Below are 27,616 nucleotides of genomic sequence, written 5' to 3' on the forward strand. Positions count from 1 at the left end.
TTCATTTGCTTTTGTCTGTTGTTTGCCACACCTGTTAGCGTTTTGTGTAATTAGTGTCCTATAAGTTTCTCGTTTTGTGTGTTTAGTGTTGTGGGTGATTGTTTCGTGTACTGTCGTGTTTGCTGGTCTTTTGACTATTTCGCTCGGTTGAGCTTTTTACTCCACTGCGCTGGAGCATATTACGCACCTGTTGTCGTGCGCCTTTCTTTTGGTCGCCTACGTGCGTCGTTTCGCCTTCGGGCAAGTTTTCCTGTTTGCCTTGTTGGTATTTTCAACTAAAGTCTTTTGGACTATTTACTTCAGTGTCCTGCGCTTGATTCCACCACTACACCCACCTACAGCAAACCTTGACAGAATCACCCACCTGCAAAATGGAATCAGCAGGAGCCGCAGCAACATCAGCGACGCTGGAGGACCGGGTTCGCGAACAGAGTGACCAGATCCTGCAGATGGGGACTGCACTGCAGGAGGTGATCACCACCATCCGAAGCTGGGGGACTCCTCCACCGCCATCATCTCTGCCAGCACCATCGGCAGGTCAGCCCATTCCAGCTCCGGAACCCAAAGGAGTGCGACTCTCACTCCCGAGGGCCTACGATGGGACCGCGGCCGGGTGTCAGGGATTCCTTCTCCAGGTGGAGCTTTACCTGGCCACCGTGCACCCGGCGCCCTCGGGACATGAGAGCGTGTCCGCCCTGATCTCCTGCCTTTCCGGGAAGGCGTTGGAATGGGCCAACGCAGAGTGGAGGAGGATCGACGCGAATACCATCACGTACGACGAGTTCTCCCGCCGCTTCAGGGCGGTGTTTGACCATCCCCCGGAGGGGAAAGCGGCGGGGGAGCGTCTGGTCTTCCTCCGGCAAGGGAGGAGGAGTGCTCAGGAGTTCGCCCTCGAATTCCGTACTCTAGCGGCGGATGCAGGGTGGAATGAGCGGGCTCTCATCGATCTCTACAGATGTAGTCTGCGCGAGGACGTCCGTAGGGAGCTGGCCTGTAGGGACATCAGCCTATCGTTCGACCAGTTGGTCGACATGTCCATCAGGCTGGATAACCTGCTAGCTACCCGCGGACGTTCCGAGGGGGGTCCGTCCATTTCACCCTCCAGCGCCTCCGAGCCGTGCCCCATGGAGCTCGGGGGCGCTGGCGCTAGAGAGAGGAGGGGTCGGTCTACGAGGGGGTCCATCGCCTGCACCAACTGTGGTCGGGGAGGACACACCGCGGCCAGGTGCTGGGGATGGCCTCCTAGGGGAGAGAACGACAGGTCCCGCACTGGGGATTCCTTCCAGGTGAGTAGGCGCCCCACTCACCCAGAGCCCTCTGTTGCACATTTCTGTATACCTGTGCGTTTTCCACAGGTAGCACCTCATTCCCAGCATAAGGCGCTAGTAGATTCAGGCGCGGCTGGGAACTTTGTTGATAAGAAGTTTTGTTTAGCCTTAGGGATTCCCCTTCTTCCTGTTGATGTCCCTTTCCCCGTTCATGCCTTAGATAGCCGTCCGTTGGGTGCGGGCTTGATCAGGGAGGTCACTGCGCCACTTAGGATGTGTGCGCAGGGGGGTCATCAGGAGATGATCCAGCTATTTCTGATCGACTCGCCTGCGTATCCGGTGGTGCTGGGCATGCCCTGGTTGAGTACCCATAACCCATCGATTTCGTGGCAGGAGAGGGCTCTGATGGAGTGGTCTGCCCAGTGTGTGGGTCGATGTTTAGGTGTTTCCATAGGGGCTACCTCGGTGGAGAGTCCAAACCAGGTGCCCGCACTGCACGTTCCCCCTGAGTATGGGGATTTGGCTATAGTGTTCAGTAAGTCGAGGGCGACGCAGTTGCCTCCCCATAGGCAGGGAGATTGTGCGATAGACCTCCAGGCAGGAGCTGCGCTCCCACGGAGCCATGTGTATCCTCTGTCTCAGGAGGAGAAAAAAGCTATGGAGACGTACATAGAAGAATCTCTGAGACAAGGATACATACGGCCTTCCACTTCCCCTGCGTCCTCGAGTTACTTTTTTGTGAAGAAAAAGGATGGTGGTTTACGCCCGTGCATCGATTATCGTGGTCTCAATCAGATTACGGTGAAGTATAGTTATCCACTCCCGCTGATTGCGACCATGACTGAGTCATTGCATGGGGCACGTTTCTTCACTAAATTAGATCTCAGGAGCGCGTACAATTTGGTGCGCATCAGGGAGGGCGATGAATGGAAGACAGCCTTTAGTACCACCTCGGGCCATTACGAGTATCTTGTCATACCATACGGGTTGATGAACGCTCCGTCAGTTTTCCAATCATTCGTGGATGAGATCTTCAGGGACATGCAGGGGCAGGGGGTGGTTGTGTACATAGATGACATCCTCGTGTACTCACCTACCCGTGTCGAGCATGTGGCCCTGGTGCGCAGAGTGCTGCGGAGGCTGATAGAGCACGACCTGTATGTTAAGGCAGAGAAGTGTCTGTTTTTCCAGGAGTCGGTCTCCTTTTTGGGGTATCAGTTGTCTGCGTCAGGGGTGAAGATGGAGGTAGACCGGGTGTCAGCCGTGCGTAATTGGCAAACACCAACCACTGTGAAGGAGGTGCAGCAGTTTTTGGGGTTTGCGAATTACTACCGGAGGTTTATCCGGGGTTTTGGACAGGTGGCAGCTCCCATCACGTCTCTTTTGAAGGGGGGTCCGGTGCGTCTGCAGTGGTCTGCCGAGGCGGACAGGGCATTTGGGAGGCTGAAGGACCTGTTTACCTCGGCTCCTGTGCTGGCGCATCCGGATCCCTCTTTGCCATTTCAGGTAGAGGTGGACGGGTCTGAGGCCGGTATAGGAGCCGTGCTTTCACAACGATCAGGCGCGCCACCTAAACTCCGCCCCTGTGCTTTCTTTTCAAAGAAGCTCAGTCCGGCGGAGCGAAACTATGACGTAGGGGACAGGGAGCTGTTAGCCGTGGTACAGGCCCTAAAGGTGTGGAGGCACTGGCTTGAGGGGGCTCAAAACCCTTTCCTCATTTTGACGGACCACCGTAACCTGGAGTACATCCGGGCAGCGAGGAGGCTGAACCCTCGCCAGGCAAGATGGAATATGTTCTTGACCCGGTTTACATTTAAGATCACGTACATCCCTGGGTCACAGAACGGTAAGGCAGATGCGCTGTCTCGGCGGTATGACACGGAGGAGAGGTCCGTGGAGCCCACTCCCATACTGCCGGAGTCGTGTCTGGTGGCACCGGTAGTGTGGGAGGTCGATGCTGAGCTCGAGCGGGCGGTACGCACCGACCCTAGTCCACCGCAATGCCCGGAGGGTCGGAAGTACGTTCCGCTCGAGGTTCGGGATCGATTGATCTATTGGGCTCACACGTCACCCTCCTCTGGACACCCTGGTATCGGCCGGACAGTGCACTGTCTTAGTGCCAAGTACTGGTGGCCCACGTTGGCAAGGGATGTGAGGGTTTATGTTTCCTCCTGCTCGGTGTGCGCCCAGTGTAAGGCGCCTAGACATCTGCCTAGGGGTAAGTTACTACCCCTGCCCGTTCCACAACGACCATGGTCCCACCTCTCGGTGGATTTCCTTACTGACCTTCCTCCTTCACAGGGGAATACCGGCTATACTGGTCGTTGTGGACCGGTTTTCTAAGGCCTGTCGTTTGCTCCCCATGCCGGGCCTTCCTACCGCCCTGCAAACTGCCGAGGCACTATTCACCCATGTGTTCCGGCACTATGGGGTACCCGAGGATATTGTGTCTGATCGGGGTCCCCAATTTACCTCCAGGGTCTGGAGAGCCTTTATGGAGCGGTTGGGGGTCTCGGTGAGCCTCACCTTGGGTTACCACCAGGAGAGTAATGGGCAGGTGGAACGCGTAAACCAGGATGTGGGTAGGTTACTTAGAACATACTGCCAGGACCGGCCGGAGGATTGGGCAAGGTACGTTCCCTGGGCCGAGATGGCCCAGAATTCCCTACGCCATTCCTCCACTAACCTAACCCCTTTTCAATGTGTCCTAGGTTACCAGCCGGTTCTGGCACCTTGGTAGCAGAGCCAGATCGAGGCTCCTGCGGTGGATGAGTGGGCGCGGCGCTCGGAGGAGACATGGAACGCTGCACACGTCCACCTGCAGCGGGCCCTCCGACGTCATAAGGCGAGCACCGATCTCCACCGCAGTGAGGGACCGGTGTACGCACCTGGTGATCGAGTCTGGCTCTCTACCAGAAACCTGCCCCTCCGCCTGCCCTGTCGGAAACTGGGTCGGTGGTTTGTAGGGCCATTTAAAGTCCTGAGAATGTTGAACGAGGTGTGTTACAAATTACAACTACCTGTTGAATATAAAAGTATTAACCCCTCGTTCCATGTGTCTCTTCTCAGGCCGGTGGTAGCTGGCCCACTCCAGGAAAGTGAGATCAGGGAGACTCCTCAGCCCCCATTGGACATCGAGGGGGCACCGGCGTACTCCGTGAGATCCATCTTGGATTCGAGACGTCGGATGTGGGGTCTCCAGTATTTGGTGGAGTGGGAGGGGTACGGTCCGGAGGAACGGTGCTGGGTGCCGAGGAGAGACATTTTGGACCCGTCTCTCCTGACGGAATTCCATCGTGGGCACCCGACGCGCCCTGCTCCGCGTCCTCCTGGTCGTCCCCGAGGCCGGAGTCGGCGCACGTCTGGAGCCGCGCGTCAAGGGGGGGGTACTGTCACGGTTTCGGCCGAGGCTGCCTCTCGTCCTTGCTCGGGCAGGCTTCGGCGTTCGTCGTCTCCGGAATACTAGCTGCCACCGTTGAATGTTTCTACGTTCATTTGCTTTTGTCTGTTGTTTGCCACACCTGTTAGCGTTTTGTGTAATTAGTGTCCTATAAGTTTCTCGTTGTGTGTGTTTAGTGTTGTGGGTGATTGTTTCGTGTACTGTCGTGTTTGCTGGTCTTTTGACTATTTCGCTCGGTTGAGATTTTTACTCCACTGCGCTGGAGCATTTTACGCACCTGTTGTCGTGCGCCTTTCTTTTGGTCGCCTACGTGCGTCGTTTCGCCTTCGGGCAAGTTTTCCTGTTTGCCTTGTTGGTATTTTCAACTAAAGTCTTTTGGACTATTTACTTCGGTGTCCTGCGCTTGATTCCACCACTACACCCACCTACAGCAAACCTTGACAAGAACACATTAAAACACACCACTACTACTAATCTAACTGTCTGTAGGTCCAACAGAACACATTAAAACACACCACTACTACTAATCTAACTGTCTGTAGGTCCAACAGAACACATTAAAACACACCAATACTAATCTAATTGTAGGAATGATTCCAGAGGAAAACGCATGATAAAACATTACTATGACTCACCTTTGAATGTGTTGGTCATCTATCTGACACAGGGTCACTGAGGAGGAATAAACCACAAACCCAAACCCAGGATAGAGGGGTTCAGTGAATGTGGTGTGTTCTGTGTAAAGGTGTGTCAGTGTACCAGAGGAGGACACGCTATAGAAGGACAAAGTACCAGCTGGCCAGTCCAGATACACTCCAACTCTGTTTGAAACAGGACCAGAGATGGATCTGTTGAATCCAGGATGGTGAAAGTTATATCCACTGCCATAGCAGAATAAACCCCAGGACTTCCTATTATATCCAATACAACTGTCAATCTCCTCTCCCTTCCTCTTCATTCCTTTGTACACGACACCAATGTCAGCCTCGCCACCATCCCTCTCCACCTCCCAGTAATAACGAGATCCAGATAAGCCTTCTCTGCAGAGAACTTGGGGTTGACGGTCAAATCTGTCTGGATGGTCTTCATAATGCTGCTTCTCCACCACCCATGTCACCTTCCTGTTCCCCTCAGACAGTATCAGGACTGGGTTTGCTGTATTTGGGTCCAGGGTGAGATGACAGGCATCTGTAGACAAAAGGAGAGTTTAATCAAACCACATCTTCATATAAAATGTGGTTTTGTAGGTAGAGAACAAGTATTGATTAGTTACTATGTTACTGTAGTTCTGAATATGTAGTTAATTAGGATTGAAGAGACTTACATTTCCTCAGCCCTGGTTTCAGCCTGAACTCTCCACCATGATCCACACTGTAGGAGAAACAGGTTATTGACTGACAAAGACCTAATGAAGCAGTCAACATTTAAACCATATTGTTGTGTTCTGGTGCACTATCCATGTTCATTACTAGAGAAATACAGGTATTCTAACCTACCTAATGCATACAGAACAGAATACAATTCATTACTAGATACATACAGGTATTCTATCCTACATACTGCATACAGAACAGAGTACAATTAATTACTAGAGACATACAGGTATTCTAACCTACCTACTGCATACAGAACAGAGTACAATTCCAACAGGATATCAGAGATGCAGAAGAAGAGTATTCATGTGGTGATGATGTATGCTGTGTTGGAGTGCTAAGCCTGCTGGGTAAACGTCCCCTGTATTCTACCATCATGTCCTCATGTTACTGGACCTACTACACTTCATAGGACACAACCACTGCTCACACTATTAGGACATCTATTCTGACTTACTTCAGCTTCATCAGTTTATCTGTGGGATCCACCAGAGCAGCTGAAAGCAGTCCCCCTGCAGAGTATCCTGGGTGATTGTAGCTCAGGTCCAGCTCTTTCAGGTGGGAGGGGTTTGACCTCAGAGCTGAAGACAGAGCAGCACAGCCCTCCTCTGTGACCAGACAGCCAGACAGCCTACAGAGAGACACAACAGCTGTCTAGGTTGGTGGACTGGTGTCAATCATCTTGTAGGACACCCATATATTTGTCTATGACACAAATATTGTGATGAAACATCAGATGTTCAGAGTATTTGTTTTACTAAGCTCAGTACCGACCTGACTGAAACAGCTGTACATACCCCAGTGTGTGTAGTTTACAGTCTGGATCCTCCAGTCCAGCAGAGGGCAGTGTAACTCAGCTCAGTACCGACCTGACTGAAACAGCTGTACATACCCCATTGTGTGTAGTTTACAGTCTGGATCCTCCAGTCCAGTAGAGGGCAGTGTAATTCAGCTCAATACCGACCTGACTAAAACAGCTGTATATACCCCATTGTGTGTAGTTTACAGTCTGGATCCTCCAGTCCAGCAGAGGGCAGTGTAATTCAGCTCAATACCGACCTGACTAAAACAGCTGTACTTACCCCAGTGTGTGTAGTTTACAGTCTGGATCCTCCAGTCCAGCAGACAGCAGTGTAACTCCTGAGTCCTGCAGGTCATTGTCTCTCAGCTCCAGTTGTTTCAGTTGTGAGTTGGGTGAACTCAGGACTGAGGCCAGATCTGAACAGCAACCCTCTGTCAGACCACACTGACCTAGACTAGAGGGCAGAAGAGCACATGATTAACAAATGTTTAAAACATCCACATAATAACTCATACTGTAGAAAGGTAACTCACACTAGTGTCTGTATGTTGCTGAGTGCACTGGTTAGTCCAACACAGAGCAGCTCCACTCCTCTGTCTCCCAGGTCATTGTAGCTGAGGTCCAGTTCTCTCAGGGGGGAGTTTGGTGTCTGCAGAGCTGAAGCCAGAGTCTCACAGGATTCATATGTGAGTTTACAGCCAGCCAGTCTGGATAGAGGAGATATGTTGATACACTGTTAAATATGCAAAGCTTTAAGAATAATGAGATGCATTAAGATAATAACAGAAGGACACATGATTAACCAATGTTAAAAACATACTAACTCACTCAAGATATTTACCTTAGTTTTATATATGTTATGTATGTTTCTGGATATGTCCCAAAAATGTTAAAATAATGTTAAAAACATACACATACTAACTATACTGAACAGAAATATAAACCCAACATGTAAAGTGTTGGTTCCACGTTTCATGAGCTGAAATAAAAGATCCCAGATATGTTCCATACGCACAAAAGCTTATTTCTCTCAAATGTTGTGCATACATTTGTTTAGATCCCTGTTAGTGAGCATTTCTCCTTTGTTAAGATAATCCATTTTGTTAAAATAATCCATTCACCTGACAGGTGTGGTATATCAAGAAGCTGATTAAACTGCATGATCATTACACAGGTGCACCTTGTGCTGGGGACAATAAAAGGCCACTCTAAAATGTGCAGTTTTGTCACACAACACAATGCCACAGATGTGTCAAGTTTTGAGGGAGCGTGCAATTGGCATGATGACTGCAGGAATGTCCACCAGAGCTGTTGCCAGATAATTGAATGTTAATTTCTCTACCATAAACCGCCTCCAACATCGTTTTAGAGAATTTGGCAGTACATCCAACCGGCCTCACAACTGCAGACCACATGTAACCACGCCAGTCCAGGACCTCCACATCCGGCTTCTTCACCTGCAGGATGGTCTGAGACAAGCCACTAGGACAGCTGATTTAACTGTGGGTTTTCACAACCGAATAATTTCTGCACAAACTGTCAGAAACCGTCTCAGGGATGCTCATCTGCGTACTCATCATAATAATAATAATAATAATAATATGCCATTTAGCAGACGCTTTTATCCAAAGCGACTTACAGTCATACATTTTTGTGTATGGGTGGTCCCGGGGATCGAACCCACTACCTTGGCGTTACAAGCGCCGTGCTCTACCAGCTGAGCTACAGAGGACCACATCCTCACCAGGGTCTTGACCTGACTGCAGTTCGCTGTCGTAACCAACTTCTGTGGGCAAATGCTCACCTTCGATGGCCACTGGCACACTGGAGAAGTGTGCTCTTCACGGATTAATCCCGGTTTCAACTGTACCGGGAAGATGGCAGAAAGCGTGTATGGCGTCGTGATGGCATTGTGTGGGCAAGCGGTTTGCTGATTTCAACGTTGTGAACAGAGTGCCCCATGGTGGCGGTGGGGTTATGGTATGGGCAGGCATAAGCTACGGACAATGAACACAATCGCATTTTATCGATGGCAATTTGAATGCACAGAGATACCGTGACGAGATCCTGAGGCCCATTGTCTTTCCATACATCCGCCGCCATCACCTCATGTTTCAGCATGATAATGCACGGCCCCATGTCGCAAGGATCTGTACACAATTCCTGGAAGCTGAAAATGTCCCAGTTCTTCCATGGACTGCATACTCACCAGACATGCATGTTTGGGATGCTCTGGATCGACGTGTACGACAGCGTCTTCCAGTTCCCGGCAGTTTCCAGCAACTTCGCACAGCCATTGAAGAGGAGTGGGACAACATTCCACAGGCCACAATCAACAGCCTGATCAACTCTATGTGAAGGAGATGTGTCGCGCTGCATGAGGCAAATGGTGGTCACACCATATACGGACTGGTTTTCTGATACACACCCATACTTTTTTTTTTAAGGTATCTGTGACCAACAGATGCATATCTGTATTCCCATTTATGTGAAATCCATAGATTAGGGCCTAATGAATTTATTTCAATTGACTGATTTCCTCATATGAACTGTAACTCAGTAAAACTTTTCAAATTGTTGCATGTTGCATTTATATTCTTGTTCAGTATACAGTACATACATAATATATAAACACACACAGTGGATACTGAAGATATTTAACTCACACTAGTGTCTGTATGTTGCAGAGTGGACTGGTTAGTCCAACACAGAGCAGCTCCACTCCTCTGTCTCCCAGGTCATTGTAGCTGAGGTCCAGTTCTCTCAGGGGGGAGTTTGGTGTCTGCAGAGCTGAAGCCAGAGTCTCACAGGATTCATATGTGAGGTCACAGTCAGCTAGTCTAGAGAGAGGAGATATAGTGATATACTGTTAAATATGCAAAGCTTTAAGAATAATGAGATGCATTAAGACAATAACAGGACACATGATTAACCAATGTTAAAAACATACTAACTCACTCAAGACATTTAACCTTAGTTTTATATATTTATCACATTTTATGTATGTTTCTGCATATTTACCAAGACGTTCAAATAATGTTTAAAACATACACATAATAACTCATACTGAATAAAGTTAACTCACACTAGTGTCTGTATGTTGCAGAGTGCACTGGTTAGTCCAACACAGAGCAGCTCCACTCCTCTGTCTCCCAGGTCATTGTAGCTGAGGTCCAGTTCTCTCAGGGGGGAGTTTGGTGTCTGCAGAGCTGAAGCCAGAGTCTCACAGGATTCATATGTGAGTTCACAGCCAGCCAGTCTGGAGAGAGGAGATCATCTGTTAGATATACAAATCCTTCAGAATAATGATACTGTATACATCAACTCAATAGCAGAACTTACAGTGCTCTCTTGCAGGTTTTCACTACCGGCAGCAACCTCTGATAACCTGTCCCTAATGTGGTGTATGTCTTCAGGTCAAACTCCTCCAGCACCTCCTCTGACATCAGTAACAGGTAGGCCAGGGCTGAACATTGTTGAGGTTCTAGGTCTGTTTCTGAAAGAGTTCCTGATCGCAGGGAGGTTTGCATGTCTTCAACTAGAGAGTTGGCACCAAGTTCATTCAGACAGTGGAACAAGTTGATGATCCTTTTATGGTGAGGATTCCCTTTTGATCTTGTCTAAAAGGTACCTGACTGTTCTCTCAACTGTTTCCTCATTGCTCTGTGTTGTACTTCCTGTCTGTGTCAGAAGGCCTCGCAACAGATTCTGATTGGACTCCAGTGAGAGACCCAGAAGGAAGCGGAGGAACAGGTCCAGGTGTCCATTATCACTCTTCAAGGCCTGGTCCACTGCTCTCCTGTGTAAGTCAAACAACTGGATTGACTCCTCCTCTTCATCCTCACTAGTGGTGGAAAAAACATTTTCCTTCTTGTCCAGACATGATTCTGAAGCATGCACTGCTGCTAGAAACTCCTGAATACTCAGATGCACAAAGCTGTAGACCTTGTCTTGGTTCAGCCCAGATTCTTCTTTAAAGATCTCTGTACACAATGCTGAGTACTCTGATGCCTCTGTGACATCAAGGCCACACTCTCTCAGGTCCTCCTCATAGAAGATCAGGTTGCCCTTCTGCAGCTGTTGGAAAGCCAGCTTTGCCAGTTTCAGGATCATCTCTTTGTCTGACTGAGACAGTTCCTTTGGGTTTGTCTCTGTGGCTTTGTTGTACTTCTTGTTCTTCACAATGATTTGGATGAGCGTGAAGTGTGTGAACATCTGGGTCAGAGTTTTGGGGACTTCATCCTTCTCTGCCTCTTTCAGCATCATCTCAAGGACAGTGGCTGATATCCAACAGAAGACTGGCATGTGGCACATGATGTGGAGGCTCCTTGATGTTTTTATGTGGGTGATGATTTCATTGGCCAGATTCTGATCTGTGATTTTCTTCCTGAAGTACTCCTCCTTCTGTGGATCATTGAACCCTCGTACCTCTGTCACCTGGTCAACACACTCAGGAGGGATCTGATTGGCTGCTGCAGGCCGTGAGGTTATCCAGAGAAGAGCAGAGGGAAGCAGATTCCCCTTGATGAGGTTTGTCAGCAGCATGTCCACCGAGGTTGGCTTCGTGACATCACAGCACCTCTCATTGTTTTTGAAGTCTAGAGGAAGTCGACACTCATCCAGACCATCAAAAATGAAAACAGTTTTGGTTTCACCATCTTCAATGTTGTCAATCTCTTTCAGCTCTGAGAAGTAGTGGGAAAGAAGTTGCATCAGACTGTATTGGTCCTTTTTCAGGTTCAGATCACGGAAAGGAAGAGGAAACATGAAATGAACGTCCTGATTTGCTTTTCCCTCTGCCCAGTCAAGGATGACCTTCTGCACAGAGACTGTTTTTCCAATGCCAGCGATTCCCTTTGTCAGCACAGTTCTGATAGGTTTCTCTTGTCCAGGTAAAGGCTTGAAGATGTCGTTGCATTTGATTGGTGTCTCTTGTGTGGTTTGTTTCTTGGATGCCATCTCTATCTGTCTCACCTCATGTTCATTATTGACCCCTCCACTTCCACCCTCTGTGATGTAGAGCTCTGTGTAGATGTCCTTTAACAGACTTTGGTTTCCATGGTGTCCAATTCCTTCAGATATGTGTTGATACTTGTGTTTCAGTTTAGCCTTAATGTCTTGTTGGACTGTCAGAAGAGTTTGACCTGTAGGAAAACAATGAGAGTTGGGACTCATAAGTTTGTGTGTGTGTGTGTGTGTGTGTGTGTGTGTGTGTGTGTGTGTGTGTGTGTGTGTGTGTGTGTGTGTGTGTGTGTGTGTGCGTGTGTGTGTTAGAGGGGCCTTTGTCCCGTTCTTTGTAATATTGTATGAAACACAGTCTTACTTCTTCTGTCCAGAAGGTTGTGTGTGATCTTTAATGCATCCTCACTGTCCAAACTCTCCACTTCCTTATTGTCATCTGGTAATGGTTCCTGGCTGAAAGCAGGTGGCTGATCACTCTTCATTGATAGCAGGCTGGGGGCAGGTGACTCTGCTCTGGGCTTCTGGACACTGAACAAAACAGGGAGGCAGATCACCTCATCAATATATCATCAGTACCTCATCTACATCATTTCAACAACTGTATAATTTAACTTCTAGAAGTCCTGATGTTTCTTTATAAAGCTACAGTCTGCAATTGGTAAATCGGTTTGGGGACTTTTAAATTAATGATGTAGAACTACATTTGATGTAATTTGGGAAAACTTTTCCCTTTAGTTTTATATCTTTAAGAGAACTGTATATTTTACATGTAATCTCTTACCTCTTAGAACTGGTGTCTTGAGTCGTTTTAGAGGCAGTGGTCCCCTCCTCTCTCTCCCCAGAGAGACTCATTTTAGAGGCAGTGGTCCCCTCCTCTCTCTCCCCAGAGAGACTCATTTTAGAGGCAGTGGTCCCCTCCTCTCTCTCCCCAGAGAGACTCATTTTAGAGGCAGTGGTCCCCTCCTCTCTCTCCCCAGAGAGACTAATTTTAGAGGCAGTGGTCCCCTCCTCTCTCTCCCCAGAGAGACTAATTTTAGAGGCAGTGGTCCCCTCCTCTCTCTCCCCAGAGAGACTCATTTTAGAGGCAGTGGTCCCCTCCTCTCTCTCCCCAGAGAGACACATTTTAGAGGCAGTGGTCCCCTCCTCTCTCTCCCCAGAGAGACTCATTTTAGAGGCAGTGGTCCCCTCCTCTCTCTCCCCAGAGAGACTCATTTTAGATGTAAGTCACAGCTCACTCAGCTACAATAAGAAATAACAGAACAGTCAATATTTCTGAACATTGTTGAAGAACCATTAACAATGACAACACTTTTACTGTCTGTGGTCAAAGTTCAAACAGAGACTTCATGTTGCATTTAAACATGCACAGTTAATTTGATTTGATTTGACTTGGATCCCCATTAGCTGACGCCATAACAACAGCTAGTCTACCTCGGGTAAACACAACTAAAAAGACGTTACAGCTTAGATTGACAGACATTATAAACATTTACCAAGTAGACATTACATACAGTTAAAATAGCTGACAGGTATTTATTCTATACCAAAGGAAGCCAGGCTATAATGTATCTTTCGTCTCTCTTTGCTTCATAATTGTCCTTTAATTGGCAAGAGGCTGAATGTATCTCACAGGAGAAAGCATCCGAGCGAGCTAAACAGCGCCCCTCTGTCTCTCTATGTGTAGGCCATCTATCTGATGCTGTCTGGTCCAAACGAGTATGACATTGTTGCCCGTAGCATTGAAGACAAGGGAAGCCTGTGAGCATTTGGCCTAGTGATAGACAGAGTGATAGACAGTGTACTGTATGACAGAGTGATAGACCGTGTACTGTATGACAGAGTGATAGACCGTGTACTGTATGACAGAGTGATAGACCGTGTACTGTATGACAGAGTGATAGACCGTGTACTGTATGACAGAGTGATAGACCGTGTACTGTATGACAGAGTGATAGACCGTGTACTGTATGACAGAGTGATAGACCGTGTACTGTATGACAGAGTGATAGACCGTGTACTGTATGACAGAGTGATAGACCGTGTACTGTATGACAGAGTGATAGACCGTGTACTGTATGACAGAGTGATAGACCGTTTACTGTATGACAGAGTGATAGACCGTGTACTGTATGACAGAGTGATAGACCGTGTACTGTATGACAGAGTGATAGACTGTGTACTGTATGACAGAGTGATAGACCGTGTACTGTATGACAGAGTGATAGACCGTGTACTGTATGACAGAGTGATAGACCGTGTACTGTATGACAGAGTGATAGATCATTTTGTCAACATGAAAGAGAGGAGGATGTCATTGGCGTTTCTCTACAAGTAGGGTGAGTCAACATGTTTTTTCATACTTGCACGGACACATAAATCAGGACCATGAACCATTCTTTGCAACTTGCTGTAACTCTCTGTGGTTCTAAATCAATAGTTGTTTAGTGGTCCGAAAATGTCGGAACCATTAACTTGCTTGACCATGACGTAGGTCATGTAACTGTCTGTTACATAGAATATGCATTGTGGACTTAACCGGACAGAAGTTGCTCTCTGGTTTTGTGATAAAAACAAAGGTGTGGTTGAATTTATTCTCCCACTGTGTCTTCTTATTGTCTCGACCTTTAGGCCTAAAGCCTATATCGGGGTCACAAGGCATATGAATTAACAGGTTATAGAGCAAAACAAATATTACAATACATAGATTGTATTGTATTTTTCTGTCTTCCCCATTGATTTTACGCACGCACCTCTACTGGTGTGACCTCATAATAGGCGTGGATGCAATTTGGACCCCCAAGCTTTAGGCTTCTGTAGGACTGAACCTGCCGAGTTGATGTATGAGCTTCGGAATGTTTTAATTATAGGCTGTGCCCGGGCTTTTCTCCGTTTATTTTACAAGTTGTATCATGTTAAATATCAGCCACTATCGAGAACCACCGTCAGGAAAACCCACATACATTTATAACTGTCACTTTAGTGTTCGTTTTCTTCAATTTGTAGCTTCCATTTAGCATCATTCCATTCTGATTCCCTTTCTTTCCTCTGTCACGTCAGTTGTTCCTGAGGGTCGTTAGCATTAGGCTAACGTTGTGCAAGAATTTAGGACATGTAGCCTGTTTGAATCATTATGGAACTCAGACCACACGTAGCAGGTTAAACCTGTAGCCTGCTTCACGGTTCACGACGACTGAACCGGTTTCATACAGTTCCATGATTAGTGAGAATTAGGGTAAATGTATAGGACCCCCCTATTCAACCCCTATTGTACACTTTTTTCCACCTTCCAATATTTCATGGATTGAACTTGAATATGACAACTTTCAGGATGAATCAAACCACTGTATTTTTTATTCATCCATATATTTAGTGTGTAAAGGTTCTCCAAACCAATTTTTTTGAATGATTCATACATACTTTCCTAACCCTAAAATGTGCCTAAATAATCTACAAAATCTGAGTATTTTTAAATCTACCAAGCAAGTGGGAGTGTTTTCAGCGGTTGAAATACATTTATTCAGCAGTCGCAAGGGAACCACGCCTGCAAAACCCGTTGTGCAACTTAATAAGGTCAAGTCTGAATAGAAACTATGAGCAGTGCGTAGGAAAGGCGTCATTTCATAAGTTGGAATAGTGCCCTTAGTGAATACACCCATGCACTGCTTGACTTCACATGAGGTGCCAACAGTTTATCTCGTCCGTTGCACCCGGGCTTGTATTCAGGTGTGCCGACAACGATGCGGAACATTACGCAACAGTGCGCTGGCCAAGTTATATGAAGCGTACAGCACTGAGCAAAACGGATCACAGCCTTTCTGATCGGTGTAGCCAGAAAGCATTTTCAACTTGAACTTTGATTTATCCCAACATTTAAATAGTTTCTATGCTATTTTTGCACGTCAGTTTACTTGACTGACTTGTCGAAACAGACTATTTTCTTTAGTGACAGCTTTACATAATTCTGATGCACGTCTTTCTAACGCAGTTTCGACATGTGGATAATAATCACGATAATGTGATGTCAATCGCCTTTACCAATAATACCCTACCTCATAGCCCTGTAGCCTATAACATCACATCACATTGGATTGATTAGGCTAAGCAATATGAATCAACACCAATGTACAGTAAAATTATCATTCTTGAAAGTTGAAATCAGTATTGTATTAACTTTACATTTCTGTAGATGTCTTACCCCTAAATCATCTGTCTCTCTATGATAGCCTAACTTCTCCAGAACACTTTTCTACATTAAATTGTTAAAGAAAGCTACAAACCTCCGATGTTTTTGTCTTCTACCTGTAAGGTCCATTTCTTCCTCTACTTCCTGATACTACCTATTATGGGATATGAGGTGGAGGGAGGGGAGAGGGAGAGATGGCGAGAGGGAGGGAGGGAGGAGAGAGGGAGAGGTGGGGGGAGAGAGGGAGAGGTGGAGTGAGGGTGAGGGTGAGGGTGGAGGGAGGGAGGGAGGGAGGGAGGGAAGGGGGTGGAGGGAGGGAGGAGAGGTGGAGATTGAGCATAATGCAATATCAAAAGTAGTGCACTATATAGGGAAAAGGGTGTCATTTGAGAGTACGTACTCTATACACTGTGTAGTAACATAGGACCTTAGAGCTTATTGACATAAGATCTGTCTCTCTCTCTAACACACACACACACACACACACACACACACACACACACACAGACACACACACACACACACACACACACACCTTAACAGAGGTGACTACACTGCATTTACAACTTGCGGTAACTCTCTGTGGTTCTAAATCAATAGTTGTTTAGTGATCGGAAACATTAACTTGCTTGACCATGACGTAGGTCATGTAACTGTCTGTTACATAGAATATGCTTTGTGGACTTAACCGGACAGAAGTTGCTCTCTGGTTTTGTGATAAAAACAAAGGTGTGGTTTAATTTATTCTCCCACTGTGTCTTCTTATTGTCTCGACCTTTAGGCCTAAAGCCTATATCAGGGTCGCAAGGCATATGAATTAACAGGTTATAGAGCAAAAACATTATTACAACACATAGATTGTATTGTATTTTTCTGTCTTCCCCAGTGATTTTACTCACGCACCTCTACTGGTGTGACCTCATAATAGGCGTGGATGCAATTTGGACACCCAAGCTTTAGGCTTCTGTAGGACTGAACCTGCCGAGTTGATGTATGAGCTTCGGAATGTTTTAATTATAGGCTGTGCCCAGGCTTTTCTCCGTTTATTTTACCATTTGTATCATGTTAAATATCAGCCACTATCGAGAACCACCGTCAGTAAAACCCACATACATTTATAACTGTCACTTTAGTGTTCGTTTTCTTCCATTTGTAGCTTACATTTAGCATCATTCCATTCTGTTTCCCTTTCTTTCCTCTGTCACGTCAGTTGTTCCTGAGGGTCGTTAGCATTAGGCTAACGTTGTGCAAGAATTTAGGACATGTAGCCTGTTTGAATCATTATGGAACTCAGACCACACGTAGCAGGTTAAACCTGTAGCCTGGTTCACGGTTCACGACGACTGAACCGGTTTCATACAGTTCCATGATTAGTGAGAATTAGGGTAAATGTATAGGACCCCCCTATTCAACCCCTATTGTACACTTTTTTTCCAACTTCCAATATTTCTGAATAGAATCTATGAGCAGTGCGTAGGAAAGGCGTAATTTCATAAGTTGGAATAGTGCCCTTAGTGAATACACCCATGCACTGCTTGACTTCACATGAGGTGCCAACAGTTTATCTCGTCCGTTGCACCCGGGCTTGTATTCAGGTGTGCCGACAACGATGCGGAACATTACGCAACAGTGAGCTGGCCAAGTTATATGAAGCGTACAGCACTGAGCAAAACGGACCACAGCCTTTCTGATCGGTGTCACCAGAAAGCATTTTCAACTTGAACTTTGAATTATCCCAACATTTAAATAGTTTCTATGTCTATTGTTGCACGTCATTTTTACTTGACTGACTTGTCGAAACAGACTATTTTCTTTAGTGACAGCTTTACATAATTCTGATGCACGTCTTTCTAACGCAGTTTCGACATGTGGATAATAATCACGATAATGTGATGTCAATCGCCTTTACCAATAATACCCTACCTCATAGCCCTGTAGCCTATAACATCACATCACATTGGATCATATTGATTAGGCTAAGCAATATGAATCAACACCAATGTACAGTAAAATTATCATTCTTGAAAGTTGATATCAGTATTGTATTAACTTTACATTTCTGTAGATGTCTTACCCCTAAATCATCTGTCTCTCTATGATAGCCTAACTTCTCCAGAACACTTTTCTACATTAAATTGTAAAAGAAAGCTACAAACCTCCGATGTTTTTGTCTTCTACCTGTGAAGTCAATTTCTTCCTCTACTTCCTTATACTACCTATGTTGGGACATGAGGTGGAGGGAGGGGAGAGGTAGAGGGAGGGAGGGAGGAGAGAGGGAGAGGTGGGGGGAGAGAGGGAGAGGTGGAGTGAGGGAGGAGAGGTGGAGAGAAGGAGGGGTGGAGAGAGGGAGGAGAGGTGGAGATTGAGCATAGTGCAATATCAAAAGTAGTGCACTATATAGGGAAAGGCGTGTCATTTGAGAGTACGTACTCTATACACTGTGTAGTAACATAGGACCTTAGAGCTTATTGACATAGGATCTGTCTCTCTCTCTAACACACACACACACACACACACAGACACACACACACACACACACACACACACACACACACACACACACACACACACACACACACACACACACACACACACACCTTAACAGAGGTGACTACACTGCATTTACAACTTGCGGTAACTCTCTGTGGTTCTAAATCAATAGTTGTTTAGTGATCGGAAACATTAACTTGCTTGACCATGACGTAGGTCATGTAACTGTCTGTTACATAGAATATGCTTTGTGGACTTAACCGGACAGAAGTTGCTCTCTGGTTTTGTGATAAAAACAAACGTGTGGTTGAATTTATTCTGCCACTGTGTCTTCTTATTGTCTCGACCTTTAGGCCTAAAGCCTATATCAGGGTCACAAGGCATATGAATTAACAGGTTATAGAGCAAAACAAACATTACAACACATAGATTGTATTGTATTTTTCTGTCTTCCCCAGTGATTTTACTCACGCACCTCTACTGGTGTGACCTCATAATAGGCGTGGATGCAATTTGGACACCCAAGCTTTAGGCTTCTGTAGGACTGAACCTGCCGAGTTGATGTATGAGCTTCGGAATGTTTTAATTATAGGCTATGCCCAGGCTTTTCTCCGTTTATTTTACAAGTTGTATCATGTTAAATATCAGCCACTATCGAGAGCCACCGTCAGTAAAACCCACATACATTTATAACTGTCACTTTAGTGTTCGTTTTCTTCCATTTGTAGCTTACATTTAGCATCATTCCATTATGTTTCCCTTTCTTTCCTCACTGCACATGATCATGATTATTATCTTTGCGCTCTTTCAATTACTGGAGAAAGCGGTGTATCAGGTAAACTCGTTTCTTTGAAAAAAAAGTCCATCTAGTCAATTAGGCCAAGTGAAAGTGACGTGCAGCAATGGGCATTGAAACGTTTTTTTTTCTTCCTGAGTTCCAAGTTGTTGTTTTGACGGCACTGAAGTCGAAAGTCGGAGAGTTTCCAGTTGTTTTTTGACCGCACTGAAGTCGAAAGTCGGAGAGTTTAAAGTTGTTTTTGACCGCACTGAAGTTGACTTGGAACTCGGGAAAAATAAAAAAACGTTTCAATGCCCATTGGTGCACGTCACTTTTACTTGGCCGAATTGACGAGACTGTTTTTTCATAGAAACTAGTTTACCTGATACACGTCTTTCTCCAGTAATTGAAAGAGCGCAAAGCTAATATCACGATCATGTGCAGTCAATCGCCCATACCCTACCTCATAGCCCTGTAGCCTATAATAGGGTTGGCAGGGTCTAGACAGAGTCTGACACTTCCCCGATCTACAGAGAGGGGGAGTCATCAGACTCGATCTGGTTCACCTGAGTTCTGAGCACACCTGTCAGTAATTAGAGTGTAGGATATAAGGTGTGCTCAGAAGCTCAGTCGGCGCGAGGTATTGTTCCATTGTGACTAGCCTTTTGTTCAGAGAGAGAGAGAGAGAGAGAGAGAGAGAGAGAGAGAGAGAGAGAGAGAGAGAGAGAGAGAGAGAGAGAGAGAGAGAGAGAGAGAGAGAGAGAGAGAGAGAGAGAGAGAGAGAGAGAGAGAGAGAGAGAGAGAGAGAGAGAGAGAGAGAGAGAGAGAGAGAGAGAGAGAGAGAGAGAGAGACAGAGAGAGAGAGAGAGAGAGAGAGAGAGAGAATGTAAAATATAAAAGGACATCAACAATAGAGAGTAGTAGAGGAATAAATCAACTCTAGTTGACATCATTGAATGTAGTATGGACTGTTTTGTACCATTTTGTAGTTTGTTGTTTTTGATTACCCGTGTATCCGACCTGTGCCTTGTTGTTTGACTCCCCGAATTGCTTAATCCTCTGCTTGTCTACCCCAGTGATTACCGTTCTCTGATCCTGTGCCTGTTCCCCCGACCACGACTAAGCCCGCTCCATTGGTACCTCTGCCTGTCTATGCCTGGCCCGGTTTTGACCCCAGCCCGCCCGACCACGATTAAGCTATTCCCTTGTCTGTACTCTAATAAAGCATCGCTATTCTGCGATTGGATCTTACCACTCTGTCCGAGTATTCATTACACCAGTAATTGAAAGAGCGCAAAGCTAATATCACGATCATGTGCAGTCAATCGCCCATACCCTACCTCATAGCCCTGTAGCCTATAATATAACATTGATTCATATTGACTAGGCTAATCAATATGATCCAGAGACAATGTAAGTAAGCCTAAAATGATCCATATTGAACGTTGAAATCAGTATTTGAATAAGTTAACAATTCTGCGGATGTCTTACCCCCTAAATCACCTCTCTCTGCGATGGCCTAACTTTTACAAAACACTTTTCTACATAAAATTGTAAAAGAACGCTGCAAACCTCAGAAGCATTTTTCTTCGACCGATAGTGTCCATTTCTTTCTCTATTTCCTTATAAATGTACTTCCTATTTCAACACAGTGGGCGGGTTCACCACGTATAGGTTTATAGTATGTATGTATGTAATGTAAAGTCTTCATAAACTTAATGCAAGTATTCAGCCCATAAATTCATATTTTATCTAGTAAAAGTGGATTTTTATTTCAGGATTTGATTTAGTGATGTTTTGCAGGTGTTACCAAGAGAGGGCCCTGTGACAACACCCAGGTTTGGCAGAAGGACGCTAGACGGTCATATCTGTGTGGTAACATGATAGGATGGGTAACCAATGATATACAATGATTCTGCAAACCCCCCCAAAAAAGTATTATAATGTATAGCATATGAATTTTAAAATGGACTATTTATAATGTGAAGTTACATTGAATAAATCACTCTTATCAAAGACACATTCACACACACAGATCGACCGAAACACACTCACACATAAATACATTCCATTCCTTTTAATTTCATTTATTGAAAGTGATACTGCATATCAATCAACATTTCTGTGAATGTGCCAGATTTAGCCAGCTAGTTAGTTTTCAACTGTAGTCCATTTTACATTTTAGCAGAGGATTGGTTGCATCACCGCCTGGTATGGCAACTGCTTGGCCTCTGACCGCAAGGCACTACAGAGGGTAGTGCGTACGGCCCAGTACATCACAGGGGCAAAGCTCCCTGCCATCCAGGACCTCTATACCAGGCGGTGTCAGAGGAAGGCCCTCAAAATTGTCAAAGACTCCAGTCACCCTAGTCATAGACTGTTCTCTCTGCTACCGCACGGCAAGCGGTACCGGAGTGCCAAGTCTAGGTCCAAAAGACTTCTCAACAGCTTCTACCCCCAAGCCATAAGACTCCTGAACAGCTAATCATGGCTACCCGGACTATTTGCACTGCCCCCCCACCCCATACTTTTTACGCTGCTGCTACTCTGTTAAGTATTTATGCATAGTCACTTTAACTCTACCCACATGTACATATTACCTCAACTACCTCAACTAGCCGGTGCCCCCGCACATTGACTATGCAACGGTACCCCCCTGTATATATAGCCTCCCTACTGTCACTTTATTCTATTGTATATATAGCCTCCCTACTGTCACTTTATTTTTACTTCTGCTCTTTTTTTCTCAACACTTTTTTGTTGTTTTATTCTTACTTTTTCTGTTTAAAATAAATGCACTGTTGGTTAAGGGCTGTAAGTAAGCATTTCACTGTAATGTCTGCACCTGTTGTATTCGGCGCATGTGACCAATAAAATTTGATTTGATTTGATTTGATTTATCCAGAGCGACTTACAGTTAGTGCATATGTCGTATATGATGAATGGTGGCCATTATTGCTGATGAACAAAAGAGTTCGCTATGCTGCATCGTGTTAGAGGCTTTTATTAAAATCACGATTTTACAGCATAGATACAGACTCGCGATGTCCGGAGAACGGCTCCCAGATTGCTATGGCCGTTCTGCCGTCTCATCGTTTAACCCCTATTTATAAACAATGCAAAGGGAGGGGCTACTCCCTCTTCTGGCCAATCACCAGTCTCCCCTGGGGCATCACCCTCCCAACGCTACATTTAAACTAAGATCATAAAACAACATTCTTTGTTCCTCCAAACCATTTAACAAAGGCATAATCTTCAGATACGATACATACATTATTATTTTTCATACATACATACCCCCCGTGGGAAATGAACCCACAACCCTGGCATTGCAAACGCCATGCTCTACCAACCGAGCTACATCCCTGCCGGCCATTCCCTCCCATACCCTGGACGACTTGTGCGCCGCCCCATGGGTCTCCCGATCGCGGCCAGCTACGACAGAGCCTGGATTCGAACCAGGATCTCTAGTGGCACAGCTGCAATGCAGTGCCTTAGACCACTGAGCCACTCGGGAGCCTAGTCCCTGGGCAGGTAGATAAACATTTTAATAAATACTAAATACATGTTTTTGCCCTAGCTCTAACACATCTGATTCTACTAATCAAAGGCTTGATGATAATTAGTTCATTAGTTGAATCAAGTGTGTTACTTCTAGGGCAAAAACAACTAATGTGATCCTTAGGGATCCCAGAGGAGAGGTTGGAATACACTGACCTAGAGTAATGTGATCCTTAGGGATCCCAGAGGAGAGGTTGGAATACACTGACCTAGAGTAATGTGATACAAATTAAGTCATTATTTATTCATTATCTCACCAATTCTCTCTCTCTCTCACACACACACACACACACTAAAGCATATGCACAAACACAGACACACACAGAGAGATTAAAACACTACAGGATAAAAAACACAATATTTCACTTTTACAAAAAATATCATTAAGGTCTATATTTTCATAGTGACTATGTACATTTTTATTTATTTTTATTTCACCTTTATTTAACCAGGTAAGCCAGTTGAGAACAAGTTCTCATTTACAACTGCGACCTGGCCAAGACAAAGCAAAGCAGTGCGATAAAAACAACAACACAGAGTTACATATGGGGTAAAAAACATAAAGTCAAAAATACAACAGAAAATATATATACAGTGTGTGCAAATGTAGAAAGTTATGGAGGTAAGGCAATAAATAGGCTATAGTGCAAAACAATTACAATAGTATTAACACTGGAATGCTAGATGTGCAAGAGATTATGTGCAAATAGAGATACTGGGGTGCAAAAGAGCAAAATAAATAACAATATAGGGATGAGGTAGTTGGGTGGGCTAATTTCAGATGGGCTGTGTACAGGTGCAGTGATCGGTAAGGTGCTCTGACAACTGATGCTTAAAGTTAGTGAGGGAGATAAGAGTCTCCAGCTTCAGAGATTTTTGCAATTCGTTCCAGTCATTGGCAGCAGAGAACTGGAAGGAATGGCGGCCAAAGGAGGTGTTGGCTTTGGGAATGACCAGTGAGATATACCTGCTGGAGCGCAGACTACGGGTGGGTGCTGGTTGGAGTCACTTGGTTGGAGTCACTTCCATTTGAATTCCAGTCTAGTCAGAAAGTAAACCAATTTCCAAATCCAAATTGTCTTCATTGAAAAGCATTGAGGAGAATTGGAATTAGAATGTCAGTCTACTTCCTGAATTGACTGGAACTTAAATGAAATTGACCCCAACCCTGACTATGTATTGGTTTACCAACAATTCTCTATATATTTTTCAATAATGAATTCTCACACCCAGGGGCCATTTAAATCAAATTAAATTGTATTGGTCGCATAAATATATTAAGCAGATGTTATTGTGGGTGTAGTGAAATGCTTGGGTTCCTAGCTCCAACAGTGTAGTAGTATCTAACAATACACAACAATACACACGAATCTAAAAGTAGAAGAATGGAATTAAGAAATATAGAAATATGTGAAGACACACAGACAGAAGACAGACAGACAGACAGACAGACAGACAGACAGACAGACAGACAGACAGACAGACAGACAGACAGACAGACAGACAGACTCACCTTCCCGCTAACTTTAGACCATGCGTATTCACAGTTTCTAGTGGTTGAAGTATTGCATTGCAGGAAGGCAAGTAGATTAGTATTTAGTGTAAATGTGGGATATGATGGACACGCTTATTTATAACAATAAAAAGGTTAATAACAAGATGCAATCATTTGCCGTTGGTGAAAATCCATTCTAAAATAATTAGAAATAGGCATATAATTCCTGTTATTGCAGAATAAAGCCTGTACTCGAGAAATATCCTATAGGCCTACAACAAGTTAGGATTGGCTACCATTCATTAGTTGAACTCGTTACAGTACCTTTTGCTGATGATTGCATCCAAAACATTGACTCTTCGAGGGATGTGAGATGCCGCCGCTGGCCGATCATCAAGCTCCGGCTGAAAAGTGTCCGTTGCCAAAAACCCGAGGATGGATAACACTTTGACGCGCACCCGAATGGCATGGGTTTGCCTTTCTAAAGTAGGTCTTAAATCCTCGCAAAGATCCTATAAGATTGGTTTTGGGAAAGGATATCTGATGAGCCAATCTGTACTTTCTGCTAAAAAGTCCCACCTGTCTCTAAAAACGTGCTCTCTGTGAAATGCAGCGGTGCCAGATCTTCCAACAGAGCAGATCAGCCATCTCTCATTGGATTTCCATTATCTCAGTCTTTTATAGGATTTACACAATAGTTTCACTTTCACACGTACCTCTAATTTAACAAATGACTGTACTTTATATGGATTATTATCGTTACAAATGCACCGATGTGGTCAATTATATTTAACCTGTCAAGACGTTGCATGAATTCACAATGTCAATACAATAAAATAAATAAAATAATGTCATTATTACTCTCACAATAAAACACATTTTCAACATACAGTATATTTTCCCCGTTCTACGCTTGACAAGCAGTTCCCTTATTCCACCACTTGGCACTGATCGTGGTCATGGGGCTGAACACTCTCAAGCTAACATTTATATTGATCAATCTCACAACTATCTAGTAATCATTACTTTTAATGCTGTTAACAAATGTCGATGCAATAATATTATTTGTGCTATAAAGGCGATGGACTTTATTGCTTTTTTCATATTGTTAAACAACATTCTAAGTCTGCTAACATTTCCTAATTAAATGTTACGAATTTCAGTATAAAAAAAAATCACTATCATCATTGATCTACAATAAGAGGTAGACCCGTTCCTCTACTTCATTATAAATTGACTTCCTGTTTCAACACAGTGGGAGGATTCAACACCCATAGGTTCATGTAAAGTCTTCATACACTTAATACAAGTATTCAGCCTATAAGTTAAGATTCTATCTAGTAAAACTACAATTACATTTTTGTATTTAATGATTTTATTTAATGAGGTGATGTTTTGCAGTGCTACCAGGAGAGGGCAGTGTGACACAACAACCAGGTTTGGCAGAAGGACTCCAGACCAGTGGTCCCCAACCTGTGGTCCTTGGGGGTGGTGCAGGTGGTCCTCAATTACTTTTAGATTGTAGTATTTTATTATTCAAAAATAATAACAGTTGGGAGTATTAATGGTATTATAAGCAATTTTACATTCCTTTTCACAATGCAACTAGTTTATAATGATAATAATAATAGACCTTTACAGGCTTTGTTACATTCACATCTATTGATAGAATTTGACCGGCAATATATTTGATGTGAAAAAAGAACAGTGACTCCGTGAATGGTGGTTCTCAAGAGCTTTGGACGGTGATTTGATGGTCTCCAGAATGGGAAAGATTGGGAACCGCTGAGCTAGACAGTCACATCTGTGTGGTAACATGATAGGATGGAAAACCAATGATATACAATGATTCTGCAAACCCAAAACAGACTGATTATAATGTATAGTATATGAAGTTATATTGAACTAATCACAGTAATCAGAGACCAACTCACACACACAGATAGACACACACAGTATATACAAAGACACACACACACACAAAATACATTCCTTTTAATTGACATGTACAACATGTATTTGACAGGGATACTGCACATCAATCAACATTTCTGTAAATGTGCCAGATTTAGCTGTAGTCCCTGGGCAGGTAGATACACATAGAAAAATACAACGTTATAAAACATTTAGTAAAACATTGTGTATAGATGGGGGCTGATTGGTCCTTCAGCCACTCTCAAGTCATTGGTAAAGGGGAGAGAGGTTGAACAGCTCCTTATATGTCCTTCAGCCACTCTCAAGTCATTGGTAAAGGGGAGAGACGTTGAACAGCTCCTTATATGTCCTTCAGCCACTCTCAAGTCATTGGTAAAGGGGAGAGAGGTTGAACAGCTCCTTATATGTCCTTCAGCCACTCTCAAGTCATTGGTAAAGGGGTGAGAGGTTGAACAGCTCCTTATATGTCCTTCAGCCACTCTCAAGTCATTGGTAAAGGGGTCATAGGTTGAGCAGCTCCTTATGTCTGTTAATGGTCAATGTGCTCTCACTGAGAAAACTGCTGATAGACTGAGGTGGTTGTGTTGATATCCAGCCCCTCTCATTAACCTCTATCAGGCCAACACTGTACAATATATTCATAAAATACATTTCTGTGGTTTTAAGTTGAATGCCAAATTCTCAGAGCCATTTTCCCGGACACATTCACAGTGAGTATGCAAATACAGTAAGTAAATTCCAATAACATCACAATACAGGTTTACAATGCGTATTCAATACATATTTACAATGCGTATACAATGAAATTTAAAATCTAAAGTTTAAAATACACAGACATCAGGTAGGTAGGTGTGTTGGTGTGAGAGAGAGACAGAGTTGTATCAACATGTTCTGCTAGATAGGGGTCCAGCTAGGTACCTAGTGGAGGACTAACTGACCCTCCTGCTAGATAGGGGTCCATACCTAGGTACCTAGTGGAGGACTAACTGACCCTCCTGCTAGATAGGGGTCCAGCTAGGTACCTAGTGGAGGACTAACTGACCCTCCTGCTAGATAGGGGTCCAGCTAGGTACCTAGTGGAGGACTAACTGACCCTCCTGCTAGATAGGGGTCCAGCTAGGTACCTAGTGGAGGACTAACTGACCCTCCTGCTAGATAGGGGTCCAGCTAGGTACCTAGTGGAGGACTAACTGACCCTCCTGCTAGATAGGGGTCCAGCTAGGTACCTAGTGGAGGACTAACTGACCCTCCTGCTAGATAGGGGTCCAGCTAGGTACCTAGTGGAGGACTAACTGACCCTCCTGCTAGATAGGGGTCCAGCTAGGTACCTAGTGGAGGACTAACTGACCCTCCTGCTAGAATATCCACA

At 44.8% G+C, this 27,616-nt stretch overlaps 1 protein-coding gene across 1 annotated transcript in view; it reads right to left on the minus strand.

The window, feature by feature from the left end:
• The window catches only part of LOC311122104 (uncharacterized protein), a 65,014-nt gene extending 46,812 nt beyond the window's left edge, over positions 1–18,202 (minus strand). Inside the window, 13 exon segments of the mRNA XM_084196513.1 lie at positions 5,304–5,856; positions 5,993–6,039; positions 6,499–6,672; positions 7,124–7,297; positions 7,377–7,550; positions 9,510–9,683; positions 9,929–10,102; positions 10,186–10,436; positions 10,438–11,987; positions 12,167–12,333; positions 12,587–13,044; positions 16,083–16,142; positions 18,145–18,202. Of these exon segments, the coding sequence (XP_084052639.1) occupies positions 5,304–5,856; positions 5,993–6,039; positions 6,499–6,672; positions 7,124–7,297; positions 7,377–7,550; positions 9,510–9,683; positions 9,929–10,102; positions 10,186–10,436; positions 10,438–11,987; positions 12,167–12,333; positions 12,587–13,017 (3,869 nt within the window). The 5' untranslated portion in view covers positions 13,018–13,044; positions 16,083–16,142; positions 18,145–18,202.
• Between the last annotated feature and the right edge of the window lie 9,414 nt (positions 18,203–27,616).

Source organism: Coregonus lavaretus (genome assembly GCF_964263955.1).
Source record: "Coregonus lavaretus genome assembly, contig: HAP1_SCAFFOLD_1504, whole genome shotgun sequence".
Classification (NCBI taxonomy): Eukaryota; Metazoa; Chordata; class Actinopteri; order Salmoniformes; family Salmonidae; genus Coregonus; species Coregonus lavaretus.